At 44.5% G+C, this 26,810-nt stretch overlaps 1 protein-coding gene across 1 annotated transcript in view; it reads right to left on the bottom strand.

The window, feature by feature from the left end:
* St14 (ST14 transmembrane serine protease matriptase) overlaps nucleotides 1-9,629 on the bottom strand; it is a 39,364-nt gene extending 29,735 nt beyond the window's left edge. Inside the window, exon 1 of the mRNA XM_048343617.1 lies at nucleotides 9,369-9,629. Coding sequence (XP_048199574.1) covers nucleotides 9,369-9,449 — 81 coding nt within the window. The 5' untranslated portion in view covers nucleotides 9,450-9,629. The remainder of the gene's footprint in view (nucleotides 1-9,368) is intronic.
* Between the last annotated feature and the right edge of the window lie 17,181 nt (nucleotides 9,630-26,810).

The following is a 26,810-nucleotide window of genomic DNA, read 5'->3' as shown; positions in this document are numbered from 1 at the left end:
TACTATGCATAGATCCCTAGAAAATCATCCAAGCCATTGTGTCTATAAAAAGATGGATGATATTCCTTCCTATAGTTGCTGAGTACTTTGTGATATGTGGGTGCCATTCTGCCTTGGGGCACCAGAGAGCTGCAAAAGTTATTGAAAATGCCCAGGGTCCATCTATGGAACCTCTGAGAATTCTCTAGAGTCTACCTGTGACTCCCAGACTCCGAACTGAGCTACAATTCTAAGAAGCTTCCATGACAAAAGGATCAAAAATCAAACAAGGAACCGTGCACCCCTGGAGGCCCTCAGGTCCAAAACTGCAACACAGAACTACAGGACTCTTCCGTGAGAATCAGATTAGGACAGATTCTAGAGAGCATCTCACATCCCATCTTCCCAGAGCCATGGAAACAAGTGGCACTAATTAGCATTGCAACAGAACCAGTACAATTTGTCCTGCTCAGGGCAGTGCGGAATACTCATGTTCCTGTTCATGCACACTCTTGGTCTGCTTTCTCTGGATAACCAAAGTCAATTCCTCCTATCACAAAATGTTTTCTAAGCCTCTGGCCATCAAGGTGAACCTCAGTCTTGTGAATATAAGTTTTGGCATATTGTATTATTTATGACATAAAGACAGGAAAATAATGTATATGTTCAGTATTTTCTTTTCAACTATTTCCAGTAGGTAGTTAGCTAGAGCCACAGATGGAGAACCCATGGACAATGAGGCCTGGCGGCATACGGCTACTTCCTACCCTTCATGATTTATCAGGTACTTCCTCGACAAGTCTCCAGGAGACAACCCCCCCAGACACTCAGTGTGACGGAAAAGGGAGGAGAAGGGCTGTCTCAACTCCACAGTCCCAGCATAGATTGAGATAGTTAACAAATGTGTGATGAGTGAATCAGCTACAACCCATGTCATTGACCAAAAAGTGGATTTACATTGTAATACCATAGGGGGGCAGGGGAGGATTCCTGCACACATATAAACCATTATCCACATAGACATTTGGATATGCATAGAAGACTATAGTGGCAGACATCATTTGTGTAGCTTTCCAATATTGTTATGAAATACATGAAGTTGTTATCAAGAGAAAGGGTTTATTTGCCTCCTGGCTTTGGAGGTTTCTGTCTATGACCAATTCCTCCCAATGTTTTCATGCCTGTGCTGGGCCATCATGATAGCAACAAGTGGCAAAGCAAAGCTGTTTATCTCATGCTAGAGACAAGAGGAAAAAAAGGAAGAGGTCACAATCCCACAATCCCCTTCAAGGTCTGCCAAGGCTTAGAGACCTCCCATCAAGCCAGGCACCAATGGCTCACACCTGTAATTCTAGCTGCTCAGGAGACTGAGATCTGAGGAACGTGATTTAAAGCCAGCCTGGGCAGGAAAGTCTGATAGATTCTTATCTGCAACTAACTACAAAAACATAAATAATAAATATATAAATAAATAAGGAATTAGAACTGTAGCTCAAGTGGCAGAGTGCTAGCCCTGAGCAATAAAAGCTAAAGGACAGCACCCAGGGCCCGAGTTTGACTCCCTACTAGCACACACACACACACACACACACACACACACACACTCTTCAACCAGAGCCCACCTTAAAAAGTTCCCCTAGCCAGGCACCAGTGGCTCACCCTATAATCCTAGCTACCCAGGAGGCTGAGCTGTGAGGATCACAGTGCAAAGCCAGCCCAAGCAGGAAAGTCCATGAGCAACAAAGTTCATGGACAGCGCCCAAGCCCTGAGTTCAACCCCTAGGACTGGCATACACAAACAAAATCTAGTGAGAGAATTCCAAATTTTCTTTTTGTTTGTTTCTTTGTTTTAAGTAAACAGCGTAAGTTTATTTGAAAGTGAAAGGAAAGCTACAACAGGAAGTAGCAAGACTCCATTCAGAGTGGGGCTAAGGAGGAGTCCAGTGGAGTCCTCTTATATATTCCTCAAGAAATTCACTTTATTACATATATGTCTACATTACTTGACTTCAAATTCCCCTCTTCAACGTTTGTAATCACAAATAAAATATTTTTTTCAAGAGCATGCATAAAAATAGCAAATTGATGCAATATTTGTTACTTGTTTGTTTGTTTTGGTGCTGGTCCCCGGGCTTGAACTCAGGGCCTAGGCATATCCCTGCATTTTTGTTCTTATTTTTTTGCTCAAGTCTAGTGCCCTACCTCTTGAGCCACAGCTCCACATCTGGCTTTTTGGTGGTTAATTGGAGATATAAGGCTCATGGACTTTCTTGCCTAGGCTGGCTTTGAACCACAACTCTCAGATGTCAGCCTCCTGAGGAGCTAAGCTTATAGACATGAGCTCCTGGCACCTGGCTCCATATTCGCCTTTAGGCAATAACTTCCTAAAGCCTAGCCAAACATTAACTTACAGAAAATAACTTCAGATTTGAGGCAGCCACATTACAAGCCTGGCCTTTGTCAGGTCTGGATGTATCCTGGTGAGCGAACATCCCGACCACAGGCACCAGACAGTTCCTGTTTCCCTTGAGGAGGGTGGCGTACTGTGTGTCTTCACACTGATGGGCATGCTCTGTTCACAGCAGTGTGTGTTGTCCAGCTCTTTCTGACTGACTCATCCTGAGAGCATCCACGATATGGTCCTTTCCCTCCTGCCTCAGTGTCATCTACAAAGCAGAGAAGCAAAAGTTCCAAGTCCTCATCTCATTTGTTATCAAAGAGGAAGTGGCCCAGAAGCCAGGAGGAAATGAGGGGCAGCCTCAGGCAACCACCTGGAGGGACCCTCTGAGAGACAGTTGCTCAGTCAGACACAAACCTAATAGGCCTCAGACCCTCTAGCTATCAAGTTTTCCGCCATGCCCAGCAGACAGCAAACTGCGATGCTTTCCCCACAACACAAAGGACTTGGTGCATGCCACCATCACACACTACACAAAAAAGCATGCATTTGAACCAGGTGCCTATGGCTCACACCTGTAACCCCAGCTACTCAGGAGGCTGAGAGCTAAGGACCACAGTTTGAATCAAGCTTGGCAGGGAAGTCCTAGACTCTTCTAATTAACTACCAAAAAGCTGAAAGTGGAGGTGTGGCTCATGTGGTAGAGTGCCAGCCTCTAGTGAAAAAAACTTAAGGGCAGCATTCAGACCCTGAGTTCAAGCCCCGGGACCAGCACACAAATAAATAAATTAAAAATAAAGCACACATGTGTATGCAGTGGAATAAAGTGTGAGAAATGGAAATAACCTGATTTGTCAGCTTGAGTGGCCGAGTAGGTTTGGTTTTTTTCAGCTTAAAATACCCATCATAATTTTGTAATCATATTCTTAATAAACAAAGCTACGTTTTGTTAAAAGTCTTGTTGAAATTACACCTCCAGTGGTGCTCCTAGTCTATGACCTAAATCACCTCATCAAAAGGGAAACCAGACAAATTTGCAGCGAAGTGACTCTGGTACACTTGTGTTGGCGCCTGATGATCATTACCCTCTTATTTTTTTTTTTATATGCTCCCAACTCTGTCTAATGATGTGTTCTTGGATTTTGCTGGGAATATGCACTCATCAAACACCATTGCCTTTGGAATACACTTTTACAATAGCATTGTGGTTAAGCTCCTTGGCTTTGAAGTCCCACAGATCAAGGTCTGGATTCTTGCTCTACTTCTTACTGCCTTTGGGCCATTTACACAACAAGCCCTTTGAGCTTAAGTATTCCTGTCTATAAACCAAATAGTTCTCTCCATATCACCACTGTGAGGACTTAGATAATTATACCCATACTTGAGAAAGAGGAGAAATGGCACTCGTGTTCTTCTCTACCCTTGCTCCATCACCACAGCAGCATCAGTGGGCCACAGAGATAAAACAAATTGGAAAATTTGACCAGTTAACCAGTTATCATATCACAGGGATTGCAGAGGAAACCCCTATTTATCATTAAACCCAGACCAAAAGGGCAAAGTCAGAAAGAAGTATGCACACCTAAGACAGAATTTTTAGTAGGGATCTGCTTCTAGAAAATTCCTTAACAAAGGCTGGGCATATAACTCAAGGATAGAGCACTTATCTAGTATATGAGGGCCTGGCTTCAATCCCTAGCAACACACACACACACACACACACACACACACACACACACACGTTAACAGAGGTGCAAGGGCAATCACTGCCCACAAGCTCTGAGCCAAGGCCAAACACCCTTCTTATCACAGACATCTAGGACGATAACATTGAGAAGCCCAGAAGTTTCCATCCTCATCTCAATGCTACTTAACCGCTTTTAAAATGCAACCCATCTCATGCTTCATCTCAGTAGCAGCCGGAGAAATAATGAATAAAATGAATTCTTACCCTGAGTAATCCGTCTCTTTCTGAGCCTACTGGGCAGAGAGACCTGTTTTGCATGTCACAGTCCAGGTAGACTATAGTAGAGCCAGCACACTGGGTTCTAACCTAGATACAACTACCACCCTGCTGTCTAACTTCAAGCACATTGCTCAGCCTTTCTATCCCTCATCCTCCTCATCTATAAAAGGTTAATAATAACAGCAGTTACTACACCATTTTTGTGGGTCCTACATCTGAGAAACGAATAAAAGCTTTAATTGTGGAGCTGAGGGAGTAAGTAGCTCAGTGATACAGCACTGGCCTAGCATGCACAAGGCCCTATAAAAATGATGTCAGAAAAAAAGTTGGGCACCAGTGGCTCATGCCTGTAATCCTAGTTATTCAAAACACTGAGATCTGAGGATTGAAGTTTGAAGCCAGAAAGAAAAGTCCATGAGACTCTTATCTCCAATTAACCAGCAAAAAGCTGGAAATGGAACTGAAGTTCAAGTGGCAGAGTGCCAGCTTTGAGTGAAAAAGCTAAGGAACAGCACCCAAGCCCTGAGTTCAAGTCCCAGTTACCAGCACATTAAAAAGAAGAAAAACATAAATAGATAGATGAAAATATTACACCTGAACTGAACAGGTGCAGACGTTCTTCATATCACAATTTCCCAAACAATATAGTATAACAACTGTTTACACTTTATTAGATATTATGCAAATAATCACACACCACCTGACAATATCCAGTCAACAAGGACCACATATACAATAATGAATGCCATACAGCTTTGGTCTACAGCAGGCTACATCATAATAGTTGTGTAACAACACTGTGATATTCACACATCAACCAGATCTCCTAGTGATGAAGTTCTTAGATCTTATCCTTATTGCTACACAACACATGACTTTGCCATGACAGGAGGGACTTGAGCACGACAGATTCAGGCATTCACAAGGGGTCCTGAATATTGAAGGACAGCTATATTGACTTCTAGAAGGGCAAGAGCTCATGAATCCTGGCAGTGATACCTAGGGCTGCAGACCTCTCAGCCTTGCACACATCAGAAGCCACACTAGCTATAGGATCTGGGCTCCTCAGAGACCCTGGCACATTCTCTCTCCCATTCCAAGCAGAACCACAGACCGAAGAAGGAACAGACAACAGGGGAACTTCGGGACCACAGTGCAATGGAGGACAGAGGCCACTGACCACAGCAGCCAGGCGCAGGGAGGGAGAAAGCTGGTTCTCTTTCTGTGACCTGAGACATGATACTTTAGCCACCATGCTGGCTCTGAGAAAACCCAGTTTTGATCACTTTCACTGGCATTAAGTGATTTAGGCTTCATGCCTACTGAGTGGCAACCAGGAACCTCCACAGGTTCTCAGAATCCGAAAGAAGGAAGGGTTTCTAAGGCTCCCTGAAGAAAGCCTTGAAGAGTACTCACCTGTACAGCACTCCCAGACTCTCCTGGCTAACTGCCTGCCTGCCTCACTCGGCCCTGCACACATGCTTTAAGAAAACAAGAATGGAGCTGGCTGCTGGTGGTTCATGCTTGGAATCCTAGCTACTCAAGAGGCTAAGAGCTGAGAGGATTGTAGTTCAATGTCAGCCCAGGCAGAAAAGTTTTGGAGACTGTTATCTCTAACAAGCCATGAAAAAGAACAGGAAAAAAAAACAGAAGTAGAGCTATGGCTCAAGTGGTAGAGTGCTAGCCTTGAGCAAAAAAAAAAAAAAAAAAGGTCAAGCAAGATGGGCTGGGAATATGGCCTAGTAGTAGAGTGCTTGCTTCGTATACATGAAGCCCTGGGTTCGATTACTCAGCACCACATATATAGAAAAAGCCAATAGTGACGCTGTGGCTCAAGTGATAGAGTACTAGCCTTGAGCAAAAAGAAGCCAGGGACAGTGCTCAGGCCCTGAGTTCAAGCCCCAGGACTGACAAAAAAAAAAGTCAAGCAAGAGCAAGAAGCCTTGAGTTCAAACTCCAATACTCCCATACACAACACACACACACACATACACACACACACACACACACACACACACACACACACACACACGAAAGGTTAGTATTTTGTCTAGGGGAAGTAGAGAAAAGGGATGTACAGCTATCTGTCATCTCTTTCCATAGAAGCTGAAGAAAGGGAGGGAAGAGGGCATAGGACGAGCGTCTACAATGCCTAGTGCTGGAGTGTAGTTCCCCAGCATTCCTTGCAGCACTACTATGCGTTTTGTAAAGTCAGGGCATCACTGACAACTGGTATTCTCAGTGTCCTTTCTTGCACCCTGATCATATTATAACACCTTCCTGTTGGTCTCAAGATCCAGCTCGAGTTGTCTGAGCTGGAAACTGCACTGTAACTTCCAAAGAGCTTTAATGCAAAATATCCCTTTAAATCTTTGCAACAAAGCTGGAACATAGATGTCATCCACTATAGAGCTAGAAACACTGAGACTTACAAAAATTAGACAACCTAGTTAGACTTCAGCAGCTCTGGGCCTTGGCACCATGCTACCTGATTCAGGTACCTCCAGCCCAATCTGCTCTGGCACTTCCAACCTGAGTTAGACAGGTGTCCTCCTAAGTGCCTGACCTAGGCTTTGCCACAATCTTGCGCTCATGACACTGAATGTAACTCCATTATTTCACACTACATGGGGTAATCCTAAAGGCAGTGACTATGTGACTGGGGTCTTTCTTACGGCAAGTTCCCAGAACCTGGCACATGCTCACTGGGTGGGTAATGTTGTGTGATTAAGCGACTGAATGAGTAAGTGAATATTTGACCAATTAACAGAACACTCTAAATAGCTAGATTTGTGCCACCTAGACCTTGACACCATTATTGACCACACAGCCTCAGATTTCCCAACTCCCGTCTGCATAGGGTGAGAAGACACGGAGTCCTGCCTTGGGACTGATTGCCTTGGCTGATTGTATATGTAGATGTCAAAGCAGTTTCATAGACACCACCAAATGGTCCCCAGGGACTGAGCTACTCAATGAGGCAGGCTTCTCGGCTCTCATTACTGCCAAAACAAGTGGATCTGCACACCTGCTCACACACAGGCATAATCCCCAGACACTGTATATGCAGCAGCTTTGGGAAATCACAACACAATGGGACTACTTCCCACTTAATGGAAGCTGTGGGGCTGGGGTTGGGGCAAGGGCCTTGGGATAGGAGTACCAGAGATAATAACCACCAATCAGGGATGCAGGAATGGAAGCAAACAGGAAACAAAGAACTCAAAGCACCAGCATCCTTAAGTCAGGGCTGTGCTGGCAGACAGAGGCAGCATGGCTTAGCCTGGGCAGAGTCTACAGACCCCACCTGCAAACAAACACTGCCAGGCAACAGGACAGAGAGAGACACAAAAGAGACAAAGAGACAGACAGAGAGAGTGGGGGGGGGGAATTTCTGGGGAGCCTTGGAGAAATATGTGAGGACTTCCTGGAGAAATGAAAGTGAGTTGTAGTTAACTTTCTTCTGGACACACTGGCCCACCTTTGCATGGCTCCCAAGCCTCCCTTCTTTAAAGGAAACAACCACATCACATTGTTCTTTTGGGAGCCACCCCTTACCCTCCCTCTTTTCTCCCTTCTCCCCCTCCCCCTCCCACAATAGACTACATACTGGCTCAGGGAGCTCAGCAGGAGAAAAGACAGTGAGTGAGCACTGAAGGAAAATGGCAGAAGCGACATGGAAGGAACCCTTCAATAGCAGGGAGAGTGCATGAGCTTCACAGAAAAGGGAGAAATGGGCAGAGAGCAAGAGGAACAGAAAGTGAGGACTTACAGGTGATGAGTAAGAGGAGGAGGTGAGCCTCAAGCTGCGCTCCCAGAGAAAGAAGCTTGCTCCTTCCAGCCGCAGCCTCATTCACTTTTCACCAGATGCATCCCAGAAAGGGAAGTCGAGAAGCGCAAACTTCGAGGGAGGGGAGCAAAACAACCCAGAAATAACAAACACCAAACAACAGGGTGCCTGCTGAGGAGGCACGAGTCCAGAGCCCCGAGTAGGCAATTATCAAGGATTCACAAACACCCCAATTACAGAAGGGAAGAGAGTATGGCTCACAGCAGGGCAGAGGACCCAACCTCTACCAGAAAATGGAAGAGACAACCAGCCCAGCTCAACAGCTGTGTATGGTGGTAACTCACAAGTGTCCCAGAATCTGGCCCCGACTGAAGAAAAAGAATGGATTTGAGACAGATTCCAAATCTAGCCCTCGCAAACAGCCCTACCTCTAGTAGCACATTCACTTCCTTTCCTGTAAACCTAGGACAGAGTAGTAGCTAGTTGCCCTTGGACGCTGCTATCTAGGTGTGTCCTTCAATAAAGTGACTCAAGATATTTTTGAGAACTTTCAAGGGATCTCTTCCCCCCCCCCCGCCAAATAAATAAATAAATGCTTCCTGCTTCAGTATCTTCCAGAAAGAAGGACATGTGCTCCCACACGCCTAGTCATACAATCACCTTATGCGGTCTCCATTCCCTTGGGGAGAAGCTCAGGCTAATCGAACCCTGGAGACCTTAGCTCTTTACCCTCTCTGTGGGCCAGAGTTCGGGTCAACCAGTTGGTCTTTGGCAAGGATTCCTTTGTGGAACGGGAAGAGGAAAAGTTCCTTATAGAGACTGAGGATAGATTGATACTGAGCCCCTGCGCCCTACTTCCTTTCAGATGCGCGTTTAGGCAAACCCGAAGGTAGAGGAAGGCCCGACTAGGGGCCCCTATTTTGAAATCAGGGAACGAATCTAAGGGACGGGAAGGCGGGTGGTGCGGTTCCCCCACGCCCGGCGCCTTCTGGCCTCTAAGGTGGCCAGCGTGGGGGCAGATCGCGTACCAAAAGTCCAACCAGCCCCGCCCGGTCACCAGCGGCCAGGAACCCGCCAAACAGGAAATTCCACCTGTGCGCCCAGGCCTCCTGGACCACCACACCGGGCGAGGGGAGGGCAGCTGGGCGGGCACCGAGGCCCCGCGCGCCGGGCCCAGGGGGCGCAGGGAACTGGACGGTCGGCGTCCAACCGGGCACCCCTTAGCCTTCACCCACCTCCAGCCGCGAGCTGTACTTGAGTCCCGCGCCGAAGTCCTTCGGGCCCCCTCCGGCCTTGCGCGTCCGCTCGCTCCTCATGGTCGCGGTGGCCGGACGTGGGTGTCAGAAGTGTGGTCCCCCGGGGCAGCGCGCTCCCATGGCCCGCCGGGAGCGGGGGGCGCGGGGGGCAGGGGGCGCAGCGCGGATCGGATTCCCGGGCAGGCCCAGCGCGCCCGGCCAGCGGCGGCGGCTCTCGCTCTCATTCTTCCTCCCAGCGCAGGTAGTTTCAGGGTGTGGCCTGCCAGGTTTGTCCCGCCCCGCCACCCTCGCCCGCGCACCTGTCCCAGGCTACGCCGCCCCCTCGCCTCGGGCCACGCCCACCGAGGGAAGCTCCGCCTCCCCCGCCTGAAGGCTCCCCTCCTGGGGGCGGACGGGAGAGGGGGTGCAGCCACTGCGTGGGAGGTCCGTGAGCACCCCACAACAAAAGCTCAGGCTCCCACGGGTTCTCAGCCTTTTTCTCCTGGGAGACAGCCTCTCCATCCAGCTTCGCGGGGAACCGGGGAACTGTCTTTTCTCTCCCCTTCCCCACCTTGCTAATAGGGCGGCTTCTCAGGACCCCTCCAAAAGCAAACTGAAAAAGAGGGCTGTCCCCGCGTGCCTCGGGCCTCCCTCGGGCTGGAGGTCGGTAGTTGCCTCTTCTCTGCCAGAGAGGCCCGTTGCTGTGGCCGGCACCCAGCTCTCCCTGGAAAAGGTCACGAGAGACGGTCCTTCAGCCATTCGTGGCAGCAGAAACCAACTTCTAGGTCAAGCAAGAGTGCCTCAGGACTGGAATCCTAGTTGCTCCGGAGGCTGAAATCTGGAGATCGCGGTTCAAAGCCAGTCAGAGCAGAAAAGCCCTTAAGACTCTTATTTCCAAAAGCCATTTTAAACAACAACAACCAGAAGTAAAGTTGTAGTTCAAGGGGCAGAGAGCCAGCCTTGAGCAAAAAAAAAAGCTAAGGGACAGTGCCCAGATGCTGAGTTCAAGCACTAGTACCAGAACTAAAACTGGGGCGGGGGGGGGGGGGGCGGAGGAGGAATCAGAGGGAGAGAAAAGAGAAAGAAAGGGGAGAGGGAGAAAGGGAAAGAAGAAACTGAGTTCAAATGCTCACCTTCCTGGATTCTTTTTCTTTTAAATGATTTGCCATTTAACAAAGTTTATAAATTAGGTAGGTAGGTAGGTAGGTAGATAGATCAATGTCACCCCTTTCAACCTTCTTGCCTATCCCACTACCCACACCTTTCCTCATCTTAATTTTGCAGGATATGTGTTGGATCCTTCTCTGAATTCTCCCCCTCTTCTTCACTTCATTTGTCTACTCCTTTCCCCTTGACAAGACCCCACTCCACCCCTTTCCAGTACCTGCTTTCTGGTGTGTTATTTTGCTGAACTTGGAGTTTGCCTTTCTAAGGAATTACACTGAGTTCTCCCTTGAATCTACCATATTTCAGTGAATATATTCTTATACACTTGCATACCACCCAGTGTGTTTACTTATAAGTTCATAAGCTAAATTTGCTTTGACATATAAGGGAAAACATGTGTCCCTTTGTCTCTCTGTGCCTGACTTACTTCACTTAAAATAATTTTTCCAGGCCTTTCCATTTCTTTACAAATGGTACAATATCATTCTTTCTAGTGAATGAATATATAAAATTCCACCATGTATATATAACACATTTACTTGGTCCATTTGTCCACTGAGAGGCATCTGGGATGACTCCATGCCTTGACTATGGTGAATAGTGCTGTAATCATTAATAAATATGCTAATGAGCTAACAAGAGTCTTCTCAGAAGAAGAAGTAAAAATGGCCAATAGACACATGAAGAAATGCTTAACATCTCTGGCCATAAAGGGAATGCAAATCAAAACAATATTGAGATTCCACCTCACCCCAGTTAGAATGACCATTATCAAGAAGAAAATGAATGATAACAGATGCTAGAGAGGATGTGGCCAAAAGGGAACCCTAGTACACTGTTGGTGGAAATGTAAACTTGTTCACTTTGGAAAGCAGTATCGAGGTTCCTCAAAAAATTAAGGGACTGGGGATATGGCCTAGTGGCAAGAGTGCTTGCCTCCTATACAGGAGGCCCTGGGTTCAATTCCCCAGTACCACATATACAGAAAATGGCCAGAAGTGGCGCTGTGGCTCAAGTGGCAGAGTGCTAGCCTTGAGCAAAAAGAAGCCAGGGACAGTGCTCAGGCCCTGAGCCAAAGTCCCAGGACTGGCAAAAAAAAAAAAAAAAAAAAAAAAGTAAACAAGACCTACCCTATGATACAGCAATTATACACCTAGGCACTTACCCAAAAGATTAGAAACCAGGATATAGTAAAGCCACCAGCACAACCATGTTTATTTCGGCACTTCCTGGATTTTTATCCTACTTAGTGGCCATACTTCCCCGTATGAAAAGCAGAAACCTATTTGAATTGTTTTAAGAAAAAGAAGGAGGATAGGCAAGAGTAGTAAGAGTGAAGGAGGTTTATCAAGATACATTGTTCACATGTATGGAAAGGTCACACAGGACCTTGTACAAGTAATGTATACTAACTTAAATTTTTTAGATTATGCTTCCTAAAGTTCTCTCTCCAGCCTCCTCCCTTTTTTCTCTATACTTTCCTTTTTGACAACTCATCTCATCCTATGACTTCATATGGGGAAACCCAACTTCCCCACATAGAGAACATAAACAAGTACTCCCTCTGTATTAGCAATCACATCGGAAATTCTTTCCTGGTACTCTACTGGTATAACATAGTCAACCAATACTACTACATATGCTCAGTACTCCTAGGTACTAACAATCAGCAGTGAAAAAAGTTAAAATCCTTGCTTTAAAATCAAGAAGCACCAAACTTCCTTTCTGGACTTGCTGGTCTTCTAAAGCAAATAACTTCTGTGACTGAGAAGCCTAAGTGGCTACAACAAGCAAAGATCTCTACTGAATTGTATGCATATGTGATATAAGTAATGATGGATTTAGGGATTTTTGAGTCACTGAGAGCTGATAGTTGTTGTTGCAACAAGCTTAGTGTATCCTGACTGATGTTCTTCTACCACCATGAAAATTTTTCTTTCCCTCTAAACCAGAACTAGGTCTGGTTGTATTTCCAGTATGGAATTTATCACATTGTCAGTGCATTGCTGAGTTGTATTGGTTTTTGAATCCTCAGAGTCTAGGACAACACATTGTATTAACTTAAGAAATGAGAAAATGAATCAGTCACCTTCCAAAATATAAGGCACCCCAAAGCCATACAGAAAATATTGAAAAATAATTTACAATTTTGGGTTACCAATGGCATAACAACCTTCCATTAGTGAATGGTTGCAGGTCCAATATAACATAAATGAGACAGCGCTCATAGCGTGCTCTCTTGCTGTGAAAGGAATGACTCACATTCTCTCCCAGGTTTCTAGAGCTTTATAGTTTATCTCATTGAGTGAAAGAGTCTCATTGGTGGAAGTTACTCATGGTGATCATTTGAAAGCAATGCACATGCAATACATTTACTATTATTATGCAATTCATATGAAGAGGAGGAGGAGCCTGCTAACACCCTTCTGCCAGGGCAGAAAATTCCCCCAGACTTTATCTCCAATTAACCAACAAAATATAGGCTGGTGGTATGGTTCAAGTGGAAGAGCAACAGCTGCAAGCAAAGAAAGCAGAGCAAAACCCACAAGCCCCTACGTTCAAACCCCAGGAAATGATTTGTTATTGTGTCTGGGTGTATGTTTTCTCCTCTTGTATGTATAGTGTTCCTTTAAGTATCTCCTGCCCAACTGGTTTTAGTCGTCATGAATTACTTTATGCTTTTCTGGTCATGATTTTTTTTTCTTGCTCTCTGAATGTAATAATTCCTCAACCTTGTCCTCAGCCTCTGATATCCTTTCTCCCACCTAGTCTAGTAGTGATGCTTTTCTTTGGGTTAATTTGATTTTTTCATTTCCAATATTTGCTCCAGTATCTCGCTCTCTCTGCTGAATTTCTCTTCCAAGTTGTTGGCTATCTTATCCAGATCTCGAATTGATTTCTTGACTTTATTCATGTATTTGAGCTTTCTTTGAGGTCATTGATTTCCCCCCCCCCCCCCAATCCTAGTACCACAGCGCCACTTCTGGCTTGTTCTGCTTATGTGGTACTGAAGACTCAAACACAGGGCTTCATGCATGCTAGGCAAGCACTCTACACTAAGCCACATTCCCAGGCCCATCATTATTTTTTAAAATGGACTTTTGAATTTTTTTTTTTTTTTTTTGCCAGTCCTGGACCTTGGACTTAGGGCCTGAGCACTGTCCCTGGCTTCTTTTTGCTCAAGGCTAGCACTGTGCCACTTGAGCCACAGCGCCACTTCTGGTCATTTTCTATATATGTGGTGCTGGGGAATCGAACCCAGGGCTTCATGTATACGAGACAAGCGCTCTTGCCACTAGGCCATATTCCCAGCCCCGACTTTTGAATTCTTTGATGCACATTACAGTGTCTTTGGATTTAGTTGTTGAAAGGTTATTACAGCCCCGACTTTTGAATTCTTTGATGCACATTACAGTGTCTTTGGATTTAGTTGTTGAAAGGTTATTAACTTTGGAAGGAGTCATGTTGCCTTTCTTTCCCACATTTCTTGGGTACATGCATGCCAGTAACAGGGTTTGAACTCAAAGGTCTCATGTTCTCCCTCTGCTTTCTCACTCACAGTTGGTGCTCTACCAACTCTTTTTTTTTTTTTTTTTGCCAGTCCTGGAGCTTGGACTCAGGGCCTGAGCACTGTCCTTGGCTTCTTTTTGCTCAAGGCTAGGATAGCACTCTGCCACTTGAGCCATAGCGCCACTTCTGGCCATTTTCTATATATGTGGTACTGGGGAATTGAACCCAGGGCTTCATGTATACGAGGCAAGCACTCTTGCCACTAGGCCATATTCCCAGCCTCTACCAACTCTTGCCATGCTTCCAAACTCACTTTGTTTTTTGTTTTGGTAAATAAGAAATGGAGTCTCACAGACCTCTCTGTCTGGGCTGGCCTCAAACAATGATCCTAAGATCTCAGCTTCCTCAGTAGCTAGTTACAGGCATGACCCACCAGTTCCTGACTAAAACATGTGTGCATGTGTGTGTGAGAGAGTGAGTGTGTGTGTGTGTGTGTGTGTGTGTGTGTGTGTGTGTGTGTGCCAGTACTGGGGCTTGAACTGGGGGACACACATTCAGACTTGGGTTTTTGCTCAAGCCTACTACTTGAGCCATACCTCCAGTCACTTACATCAGATTTCTGTACTTGACTTAAGGCTTGTGGGAGCTGTGGGCTTATTCTGCAGCTGGATTTCTAGCTAGTATGTTGTCATCAGAGCTCCTGGACCACCACAACTTCCAGAAGCCCAGGTTGCAGCTGTGGGCTGGTTGCTACTTTGCTCCATACCTTCTGTTCTCTGTGCTTTTCAGCTGTCCTAGTGCCTCATGTGTGATTTCTGATGTTCTTCCTCTTCAGAATATAGTCTCTCCTTTGTTAATCTTCTCATTCATCGGGTCACGTGGAAGAAGCTTCTAATCTTCCATCTTACCCAGAAGCCTAAAACTGCCACTTCTAAGTACCAATTGTTCAGTATCCTCACAGTGATTCTGCATTTTCCCTGCACATTCCCTGCCTTGGCAAGTTGCTCTCTGCTTGCAGCCCTGCCCCTGGTCTAGACAGCCACTTTGCCTCCTGCTAGTAAGATCCAAGTTCAGCTAGAACATCACATGTGAAACTTTCTCTAGGCATAATCAATCACTTCTTTCAAAGATTACTCAACACCTTATAGTATAGTGTATTTTTATTTTCTCTGCTACATGCATGGTTCTCAACACATAGCAAGACAGGATGAGAGATGAAAGACCATGAAGCTAAGTATGATAACATCATTAAACCCTTTCTCAGGCTTTCTGCTGTTGAGTGTCTTCACTTACAATGAAAAAACAAAAGAAGCCAGGTGTTGGTGGCTCATGCCTGTAATTGTAGCTACACAAGAGGCTGAGAACTGAAGATCATGGTTCAAAGCCAGCCCAGGGAGGAAAGTGTGTGAGACTCTTATCTCTGGTTAACAACCAGAACACTCGAGTGGTATTGTGTCTCAAAATGGCAGAGCACTTGCCTTGAGTGAAAAAATTCAGGGACAGGTTTAGTCAAGTCATAGCAGAGCATCACAAGAGCCCAATAGCTATACCCTTATGAACACATAAGATGATGCTAAGTGAAATGAACTCCATGTTATGGAAACGATTGTTATATCACAGTTGTAACTACTTTCAACATCCCATCTGTATCTGTAGCTTCTATTATTGATGATGTTCTTGTATCACCTTCCAGTGGTTGTACCTACACTATCTCTGTAATCTTATCTGAGTATTTTGGAATCCGTGTATACTGGTATTAGAAGTAGGAAATTGAAAGGGAATACCAAAATTGAGAGACACAGGGTAAAAAAAGACAAACAACTACAAAAGCAATACTTGCAAAATTGTTTGGTGAAAGTGAACTGAACACCTCAGGGGGGGAAAGGGAAAAGGGGAGGAGGGAGGGGGATATGAGGGGCAGGGTAACAAACAGTACAAGAAATGTATCCAATGCCTAAACGTATGAAACTGTAACCTCTCTGTATATCAGTTTGATAATAAAAAATATGATCAAGAAAATCATACATCATGACCAAGTAGGCATCATCCCACAGTCACAAGGATGGTTCAACATCCGTAAATCAATCAACGTAATTCACCACATAAACAGATCTAAAATTAAGAATTACATTGTTATCTCAGTCGATGCCCAAAAAGCCTTTGACAAAATACAACATCCATACCTATTGGAGAGAACAGGAATAGATGGAACATTCCTCAAAACAATAAAAACCAGGGGCTGGGGATATGGCCTAGTGGCAAGAGAGCTTGCCTCGTATACATGAGGCCCTGGGTTCAATTTCCCAGCACCACATATACAGAAAACGGCCAGAAGTGGCACTGTGGCTCAAGTGGCAGAGTGCTAGCCTTGAGCAAAAGGAAGCCAGGGACAGTGCTCAGGCCCTGAGTCCAAGGCCCAGGACTGGCCAAAACAAACAAACAAACAAAAAAACAATAAAAGCCATATACAACAGACCAACTGCTAATATCATATTAAATGGAGAGAAACTTAAATCATTCCCCCTAAATTCAGGAACAAGACAAGGATGCCCACTCTCCCCACTTCTGTTCAACATAGTGCTGGAATCCCTAGCCATAGCAATAAGGCAAGAGGAGGACATCAAAGGGATCCACATCGGCAAGGAAGAAATCAAGTTATCCCTATTCGCAGACGACATGATCTTATATCTGAAGGATCCAAAAAACTCAGTACCCAAACTCTTACACCTAATAAACCAGTTTGGCAAAGTAGCAGGATACAAAATCAATCCACAAAAGTCAGCAGCTTTTCTGTACACCAGCAATATACAAACAGAAAAGGAAATTATGGAAACAATTCCATTTACAGTAGCCAAAAAAAGAATAAAGTACATAGGGATCAACTTAACCAAGGACGTGACGGACCTATTTAATGAAAACTACAAAAATCTAATAAGGGAAATCAAAGAAGTCACAAGAAGATGGAAAGACCTCCCATGCTCATGGGTAGGCAGAATCAATATAGTGAAAATGGCCATATTGCCCAAATTGTTATACAAATTCAATGCAATACCTATCAAAATCCCAGCCATATTCTTCACTGAAATAGAGAAAGTAATCCATAAATTCATATGGAACAGCAAAAAACCTAGAATAGCCAAAGCAATTCTAGGCAAAAAAAGCAGTGCAGGAGGTATCACAATACCAGACTTCAAGCTCTACTACAAGGCCATCATAACAAAAACAGCATGGTATTGGTATAAAAACAGACCGGAAGACCAATGGATTAAAACTGAAGACCCAGAAATAAAACCGCACTCTTACAGCCAACTGTTATTCGACAAAGGAGCTAAAGACATACAATGGAATAACATAGCCTCTTCAACTACTGGTGCTGGGAGAACTGGGCAGCCATATGCAGAAAACTCAAAGTAGACCCAAGCCTATCACCATGCACCAAGATCAACTCAAAATGGATCAAGGACCTCAATATCAGACCTGAATCCTTGAAACTACTGAAGGACAGAGTAGGAAAGACGCTAGAACTTATAGGCACAGGAAGGAACTTCCTGAATAGAGTCCCAGGGGCACAACAAATAGGGAAAAGACTCGACAAATGGGACTACTACAAATTAAAAAGTTTCTGCACAGCTAAGGACATAGCCACCAAAATAGAAAGACAGCCAACGATATGGGAAAGGATATTTACCAGCACAGCAACAGACAAAGGCCTGATATCTGTCATCTACAGAGAACTCAAAAAACTAAGCCCCTCGAAGCCCAATAAACCTATTAGGAAATGGGCAAAAGAGCTAAAGACTTCACAAGAGAAGATATAAAAATGGCAAAGAAACACACGAGGAAATGCTCAACATCCCTGGTAGTAAAGGAAATGCAAATAAAAATCCTGAGATACCACCTCACCCCAGTTAGAATGGCCTATACTCTGAACTCAGGAAACAACAAATGCTGGAGGGGGTGCAGGGAAAGAGGAACCCTTCTCCATTGTTGGTGGGAGTGCAAATTAGTACAACCACTTTGGAGAACAGTATGGAGGTTTCTCAAAAAGCTCAATATAGACCTACCCTATGACCTGGCCATACCACTCCTAGGCATCTATCCTAAACAGCAAAACCTAAGATATCAAAAAGACATTTGTACTTCCATGTTTATCGCGGCACAATTCACAATAGCCAAAATATGGAAACAACCCAGATGCCCCTCCACAGACGAATGGATCCAAAAAATATGGTACTTATACACAATGGAATACTACATAGCGATTAGGAATGGTGAAATATTGTTATTCGCAGGGAAATGGTCAGAACTTGAACAAATAATGTTGAGCGAGACAAGCCTAGAACACAGAAAACAAAGGGGCATGATCTCCCTGATATATGACTGTTAACAAAGGGAGACGGAGAGACAGTAGAGACCAAGTCTGTGAATACTATATATGTTCTTGATACATTGTATATTGTATATATGTCTACCTGACCTAGAGAAGGGATAGAAAAACAGGACATAAGATATCACAAGAAATGTACACACTGCCTTACTATGTAACTGTACCCTTTTTGCACAACACCTTGTAAAAAAATTTGTGTTCAATTAATAAACAAATTAAAAAAAATTGAAAAATAAAATAAAATAAAAAATAAAAAAAGAAAGAAAAAATTCAGGGACAGCACCCAGACTTTTTTTTTGGTGGGGGGAGGGGGCAGTCCTAGGCCGTGAACTCAGGGCCTGAGCACTGTCCCTGGCTTCATTTTTGCTCAAGGCTAGCACTCTGCCACTTGAGCCACAGCGTCACTTCGGGCCATTTTCTGTATATGTGGTGCTGAGGAATCAAACCCAGGGCCTTATGTATACGAGGCAAGCACTCTTGCCACTAGGCCATATTCCCAGCCCCAGCACCCAGACTTTGAGTTCAAGCCCCATGACTGAAAGGAAGAGGAGGAGGAGGAGGAAGAAAGAAGAAGGAGGAGGAGGAGGAGGAGGAGGAGGAGGAAGAAAGAAGAGGAGGAGGAGGAGGAGGAGGAGGAGGAGGAGGAGGAGGAGGAGGAGGAGGAGGAGGAGGAGGAGGAAGAAAGAAAGGAGGAGGAGGAGGAGGAGGAGGAGGAGGAGGAGGAGGAGGAGGAGGAGGAGGAGGAGGAAGAAGAAGAAAGAAGAAGGAGGAGGAGGAGGAGGGAGAGAGAGAGAGAGAAAGGGAAGGAAGGAAGGAAGGAAGGAAGAGAAGGAAGAGAAGGAAGGAAGGAAGGAAAGGAAGGAAGGGTGAGCAACAGTAGCTCAGAGACAGCACTGGGGTTCAAGCCCCAGGACCACCACCAAAAAAGAAAAAAGAGTTTGTGGCCTTGAGTTTAAGCCTCAGTACTGGCACTCGTGCACATGCACGCGAGCGCACACACACACACACACACACACACACACACACACAGAGAGATTCACACACCCTAATTTTATGAGGATTAAAGCAAATGGGTTTAACATAATACCATGTAATTATACTTCTTTCTCTGTCATGCATGGGACATATTCAATACACCAATACACTGACATAACACAGTAATCCTAAAGATGTTGGCAGTCACCTCCTCTTCATCTGGACCTGCAATAAATGCATGACATGTGCCTTGCTTTCAAATGGTCGCATGAGTAAGTGCCTTCCACAGACAAGACTCTAATTCTATAAGATAAACTATAAAGCTCTAGAAACCTGGGAGAAAAGGTGAATTATGCCTTTTACAGTAACAGAGCAGGTTTGAGTGATGCGTTTCTTTAGAATTGCTTCATCATTAATTCTGACAATCAATTCTAAAAGGATTCATTGACTTCTTTCTTCAATTATACCACCCATCTACAAACAACACACAAAGAAACCATTGTTTGTCTCTGTTCTAAGGGTTAGAGCCCTTGGCTCAGTTGGTAGATTGCTATCCAATGAGCAAAAATGTCAGGTAAGGGGCTGGGGATATGGCCTAGGGGCAAGAGTGCTTGCCTCGTATACATGAGGCCCTGGGTTCAAATCTCCAGCACCACATATACAGAAAATGGCCAGAAGTGGCGCTGTGGCTCAAGTGGAAGAGCGCTAGCCTTGAGAAAAAAAAGCCAGGGGACAGTGCTCAGGCCCTGAGTCCAAGCCCCAGGACTGGCAAAAAAAAAAAAGTCAGGTACCAAGTTTGAGTTCTCTTGGATCAAAAATTCAGAAATCTATTAATTCTGCTTCCAAAATACATTTGAAAACTCTTTATTCTCTACCTTCTTCTATCCCCCTATTCCAAGCCACCACTATCTATCTATTCTCTGAACTACACAGGTCCTGTAAGCTCATCTTCATCCCCTTTACTCCATTTCATCTTGTTGTACCCTTGAACTACATACATTTCCAGTCTAATCCCAATTTACTGACATCACATTGTAAGCATTTTGTCACTCCCCTTTCAAAACAGAGTTCTCTGAGGCAAGGATCAATATCTAAGCAAGTCTCCAACTCACCTTCAGTGACTTTTGTGAAATTATCGTAAGACTAAACAGCACCTATAATTACAGCTTCTTGGGAGGAAGAGATAGGAAGACGAGAAGTTTGAGGCTCCTGTCATGACGATGAGTAACTATAGATGGAAAGCTCTGAAACCATGAACCAGCATAAGCCTCCTTTCCTTTTTTTTTTTGTCAGTCCTGGACCTTGGACTCAGGGCCTGAGCACTGTCCCTGGCTTCTTCTTGCTCAAGGCTAGCACTCTGCCAACTTGAGCCACAGCGCCACTTCGGGCCATTTTCTATATATATGGTGCTGGGGAAACCCAGGGCTTCTTCATGTATGGGAGGCAAACACTCTTGCAACTAGGCCATATTCCTAGCCCCTCTCCTCCTTTTTTTTTTTTTTTGTTGGTCATGGGGCTTGAGTCAGGGCCTGTGTGCTGTCCCTGAGCTCTTTCACTCAAGGCTTGTGCTCAGCCATTGGTGCCACAGTGCCACTTCCGATTTTGTGGTGGTTAATTGGAGATAAGTCTCTTGGACTTTCCTGCCAAGCTGGCTTTGAACTGAGATCCTCAGATCTCAGCCTCCTGAGTAGCTAGGATTACAGACATGGGCCATCAGGTCCAGCTATGTAATTTTTACTACAGTAAATTATTGTAGTCGTTCTATTGTATTACTAGGTTTTGTTAATCTTACTGTACATGATTTATAAATTAATTTTTTGGTGTGTGTGTGTGTGTGTGTGTGTGTGTGTGTGTGTGTGTGTGTCCATGTCCTAGAACTTAAACTAAGGGCCTTGGTGCTGTTCCTGAACTGTTGTATTCAAGGCTAGGGCTCTACTACTTGAGCCATGGCTCTAATTCTAGCTATTTGGTGGCCAATTGAAGAGCCTCATGGACTATTCTTCCCAGTCTGACTTTGAACCTCATATCTCAGCCTCCTAAGGATGTAGGATTGCAGACCTGAGTCACCAGTACCAGCTTATAAATTAAACTTTATCATGGATGTATTACTCAGCTGTGCATCATTGTAGTACCTGAGAGGATAAGCATAAAAAAAGAGCCTAAAGGAAGAGCTGGAGGCCCATGTTCAAGCCCCAGTACAGGAACTTACACACAAGAGAAAGAAAGAACAAGGCCCACAGTTTTGTGAGTTTCAGTTCATAACGTATTGGCTCTGATGCCTTTTGGGGGCTAAGAGTGTGTGGCAGAGCAGACTTGTCACCTTATGGCCAGCAAGGAATGAGAAAGGCAAAGTTGAGAAGAAGAACCAGGACTCCAATATCCCCTCAGGGCACACCCCAATGACCTAACCTCCTTCCACTAGGGTCTACCTCTTAGAGGTTCCACTATCTCCCAACATTGCTGGGGACTAAGCCTTCAAGACAAGGTTCTTTGGGGCAACATGGAAATACAAACTATGGCAATAGGTATATATGTATGGAACAAAATAGTAATGTGCTTAACAACACTTAAAAATTAAACATCCACAGGGGCACAACAGATAAGGAAGAGACTCACCAAATGGGACTGCTACAAAATAAAAAGTTTCTGCACAGCTAAAGACACAGCCACTAAACTAGAAAGACAGCCAACCATATGGGAAAAGATTTTCACTAGCAAAGCAACAAAGGCCTAATATCCATCATCCACAGAGAGCTCAAGAAACTAACCCCTTCCAAACCCAGTAAACCAATTATTAAATGGGCAAGAGGGCTAAAGAGAGACTTCACAGGAGAAGAAATAAAAATGGCAAAGAAACATATGAGGAAATGTTCAACATCCCTGCAAATAAAAACAACCCTGAGATACCACCTCACCCCAGTTAGAATGGCCTATACTCTGAACTCAGGCAACAACAAATGCTGGAGGGGATGTGGGGAAAGAGGAACCCTTCTCCACTGTTGGTGGGAGTGTAAACTAGTACAACCACTCTGGAGAACAGTATGGAGGTCCTCAAAAAGCTCAGCATAGACATAACCTATGACTCAGCCAGACCACTCCTAGGCATCTATCCAGAACAACAGGATCCAGGATACCACAAAGACACCTGCACATCCATGTTTATCGCTGCACAATTCACAATAGCCAAAATATGGAAACAACCCAGATGCCCCACTACAGATGAATGGATCCAAAAACGGTGGTACCTGTACACAATGGAATTCTACACAGCAATTAGAAATGATAAAATAATGGCATTTTCAGGGAAATGGTCAGATCTTGAACAAATAATGTTGAGCGAGGCAAGCAGAGAACAAAGGCGCATGGTCTCCCTGATATGTGGATGTTGGGGCGGGGAGAGAGATGGTGTCTGTAAAATAACAAACTTCTTTTCAAATGGTATTTCCATATGTTTTGGTCATTATGTCTCTAAAACCAAATAATTACTAAATAAACATAAAAAGGTCTAGGATAGACCTATCAGAGGATCACAATAGCTCAACAGCTATGTACATATGATTATATAAGATGAGGCTAAGCAAAATGAACTTCAAGAGATGGAAACAGGAGGTTTATTGTTGTCATTATGTTTAATGTACTAGGTGAATTTCCTATGGCGTACCCCCTGTGGTCACTGTATATGATTTTGGTACACTGGATACTGTATATATGCTTACCTGAACTAGGGAAGGGAAAGAAAAATGAGGGAGGGTATAACAAATATGACAAGAAATGTACTCACTACCTTATTATATAACTGTACCCCGTCTGTACATCACCTTGACAATAAAATTTTTTCAAAAATTAAACATCCAGCTGGGCACTGGTGGCTCACACCTGTAATCTAGCTTACTCAGGAGGCTGAGATATGAGGATCACAGTTCAAAGCCAACTTGGGTAAAAAAGCCATAAGACTCTTATCTCCTAAGAAACCACCAGAAAACTGTAAGTGGAGTTGTAGCCTTTAGCACCATCATTGCCTCTTAAATTTTATTTATACTTCATGGGAAATAATCTCTTTTTTGGGGTGGTAGGGGAGGTTTTGGGGCTTGAACTCAAGGCCTAGGCACTGTCCCTGAACTCTTTTTTGTGCAAGACTAGCTCTTTCCCACTTTGAGCCACAGCACCATATCTCATTTTCTGGTGGTTAATTGGAGATAAGAGTCCCATAGACTTTCCTGCCAGGGCTGGCTTTGAACCATAATCCTTAGATCTCAGCCTCCCAAGTAGCTAGGATTATAGGTGTAAGCTATCAACATCCGGCTTTTACTATATTTTTAAATAATTAGCTACACTATGTTTTTCCATAGATTGAAAGAGACCAAGAAAATTTGTCTATTACACAGATTCATCTTGCAGCAAAGCATTTAAAGAGTTGTTGAACTTTATTATTTTTTTTGCCAGTCCTGGGCCTTGGACTCCAGGCCTGAGCACTGTCCCTGGCTTCTTTTTGCTCAAGGCTAGCACTCTGCCAACTTGAGCCACAGCGCTGAGGAATCGAACCCAGGGCTTCACGTATACAAGGCAAACACTCTTGCCACTAAGACACATTCCCAGCCCGAGTTGTTGAAATTAAAGAGCAATTTTTTTTGTTTCATTTTTATTATTGTCTTGTGGCTTGATCTCAGGGCCTGCGCTTCTTTTGCTCAAAGTCAATGCTCTACCACTTGAACTCTACTTCTGGCTTTTTGGTGGTTAATTGGAGATGCGAGTCTCATTGACTTTCTGGGCTGGCTTTGAACCATGATCCTCAGATCTCAGCTTCCTGAATAACTAGGATTACAGATGAGAGCCACAGGTGGACAGTTGGTTTTTTGTTTTAAACAGAAAGACAGTTGTTCCGATTTTTTTCCCCTAAAGAAATTCATGCTAGTCAGGCACTGGTGGCTCATTCCTATAATCCTAGCTACTCAGGAGGCTAAAATGGATCTGAGGATCGTGGTTTAAAACCAGCACAGGCAGGAAAGGCTGTGATACTTGTTTCTAATTAACTTTCAGAAAAACAGAAGTTGTACTGTGGCTCAAAGTGGTAGAGAGCTAGCTTTGAGCAAAAGAGCTCAGGGACAGTGCTCAGGCCCCTTGAGCTCCACAACTGAGAAAAGAAGAAAGGAAGGAAGAGAAAGAGAGAAAGAAAGCGGGGGGGGGGGGGGGGGGAGGAAGGAAGGGAGGGAGGGAGGGGGGAAACCAACTCAGGCAATGAAAAATTTTAAAGGTAGATGTCTGGAAAAATTCCATAATCTTGATGTCAAAAGTGCTGTCTCACTTAAAAGACCTAGCTATACAATCGAAATAGGATTGGTAGATAGGACCAAAAATTTACTAGGATGCTGTAGTAAGCACAGCCAATGAGTGATGTTTCTCTTCTGAGCTATTTTTGTGAGATGTCTCTTTTGGACTTAAAAAAAAACCCAAAAAACAGCTTTGCTATATGCTGGTGGCTCATGTGTGTAATCCTAGATACTCAGAAAGCTTGAGATCTGAGGATCTTGGTTCAATATCACCCTTGGCAGGAAAGTCTATGAGACTCTTATCTACAATTAATCACCAAAAAAAGCCAGAAGTAGAGCTGGGACTCAAGTGGTAGAGCACAAGCCCTGAGGGGGGAAAAAGAAAAGGCTCAGGGAAAGTGCCCAGGCTCTGAGTTCAAGCCCCAGTACCTGCACCAAAACCAAAAACCCAACTTTATTAAGGTATATTTTATATGAAATATGTTTAAGTTTTAATGTACACATGTAACTGTGGAACCATTGCCACAATCTAGAATTCTTTCAGCTTTGATAATCATAAGTACAACAATCTGACCTTAGAACCTGACTTTGTAATTGCTTTATTTCAAGGTGTTCAAATACAATTAAAAAAAGAAAAAGATAAGACTGTGTTAGTCAGTGTTCCATCACTGTTACATAATAACTGAGATCATGTAAAAGGAAGGAAAATTTCTTTCTGCTCAAGGTTTCAGTCCATGTAACTTAGTCCTGCTGTGAGACAGGACCTCTCAGATGGTGGAATAGGGGGGTGGGGGGGGGGAAGGGAGGTCAGCTTTTCTCATGACAGGCAGGAAGAGGTGAGGAAGAGGAATGGAGTTGCTCCCGTATTCCCTCCAAGGAGTCCTAAGCTCAAGGGTCCCATCGCCTCCCACCATACTGAAGGCCAAGCAGGCTACACATGGGCCTCTGGAGGATGCTCAGGACTCAAACTGAACCAAGGAGGCCTCAACCTGTGCTGTGGACCTAGTGACGTCTTCCCAAAGACCAAGATCCAGAGAAGCAATGAGATTCAAGTAGGTAAACTGGACACTGCCATGCCAACCTGTGAGCAAGGTCAACATTATCTACAGGCAGTACTGGGATTTGAACTCACAGCGTGGCTTGGCACTTGCTAGGCAGATACTGTACCACTTAGGCCATGCCCCCAGGTTTTTTTTTTGTAGGTCTCCAAGCTTGAACTCAGGGCTTGGGCGCTGTCCTTGAGCTTTTTTTGCTCAAGGTTAGCACTCTACCACTTTGAGCCACAGTGCCATTCCAGGTCTTCTGGTGGTTGATTGGAGATAAAAGTGTCATGGACTTTCCTGCAGGACTGGCTTTGAACCACGATCCTCAGTAGCTAAGATTACAGGTGTGAGCCACCAGCACCCAGTTGTTGTTGTTTTTCTTGTGCTAGTACCAGGGCTTCACTTAAGGGCTGTGTTCTCATTTGGATTCTCATCTGGATTTTTGCTGGCTAATTGAAGTTTGTTTTTTGCTCTGGCTGTTTTCAAACTGAAGGATTATAGATGTGAGCCACTATGCCTGGATGCTTTCATTATTTTTGAAGTGTCAAATTTTTGCCAAGGGAGCTGACTTGGAACCCAAATCCTTCTACTTAAAGCCTCCCACCTAGCTGGGACCCACAGGCTCATACTTACCATGCCCAGCACGCTGATTGAGATGGGGAGGGCAGTCCTTAACTTTTTACTTAGGCTAGCCTTGAACTATGATCTTCCCACTCTTCTCCTGAGACACTGCATACGACCTGAGGGGGTGTTACTTTCAAGAAATGATGCGAGTGCTTTGTATTTGCGGTCTCTCGTCCTATAAAACCAATCTGTAGGGCATGCATGGTGCAATCACCAGCAATGCAAACCAAAAATAATAAAAGACAACCCTAGGGTCCTAAGAGACAAATATTAGACACCTTCTGATATAGTAGGACATCTTACAGAATGGCTGGCCAGTGCTCCTCAAAACTGCCAAAACCATTAAACCAAGGAAAGTCTAGAAAACAAAACAAAACAAAAAATGCACTTAGGAGTAACCTGGACATGCAGCTAAACAGAATGTGAAGCTGGGTGCTAGTAGCTCACCCCTGTAGTCCTACTCAGGAGG

The sequence above is a fragment of the Perognathus longimembris genome, chromosome 3 (assembly GCF_023159225.1).
Source record: "Perognathus longimembris pacificus isolate PPM17 chromosome 3, ASM2315922v1, whole genome shotgun sequence".
Classification (NCBI taxonomy): Eukaryota; Metazoa; Chordata; class Mammalia; order Rodentia; family Heteromyidae; genus Perognathus; species Perognathus longimembris.
The sequence above is the reverse complement of the archived record's forward strand: the minus strand, read 5'-3'. Positions and strand labels throughout refer to the sequence as shown.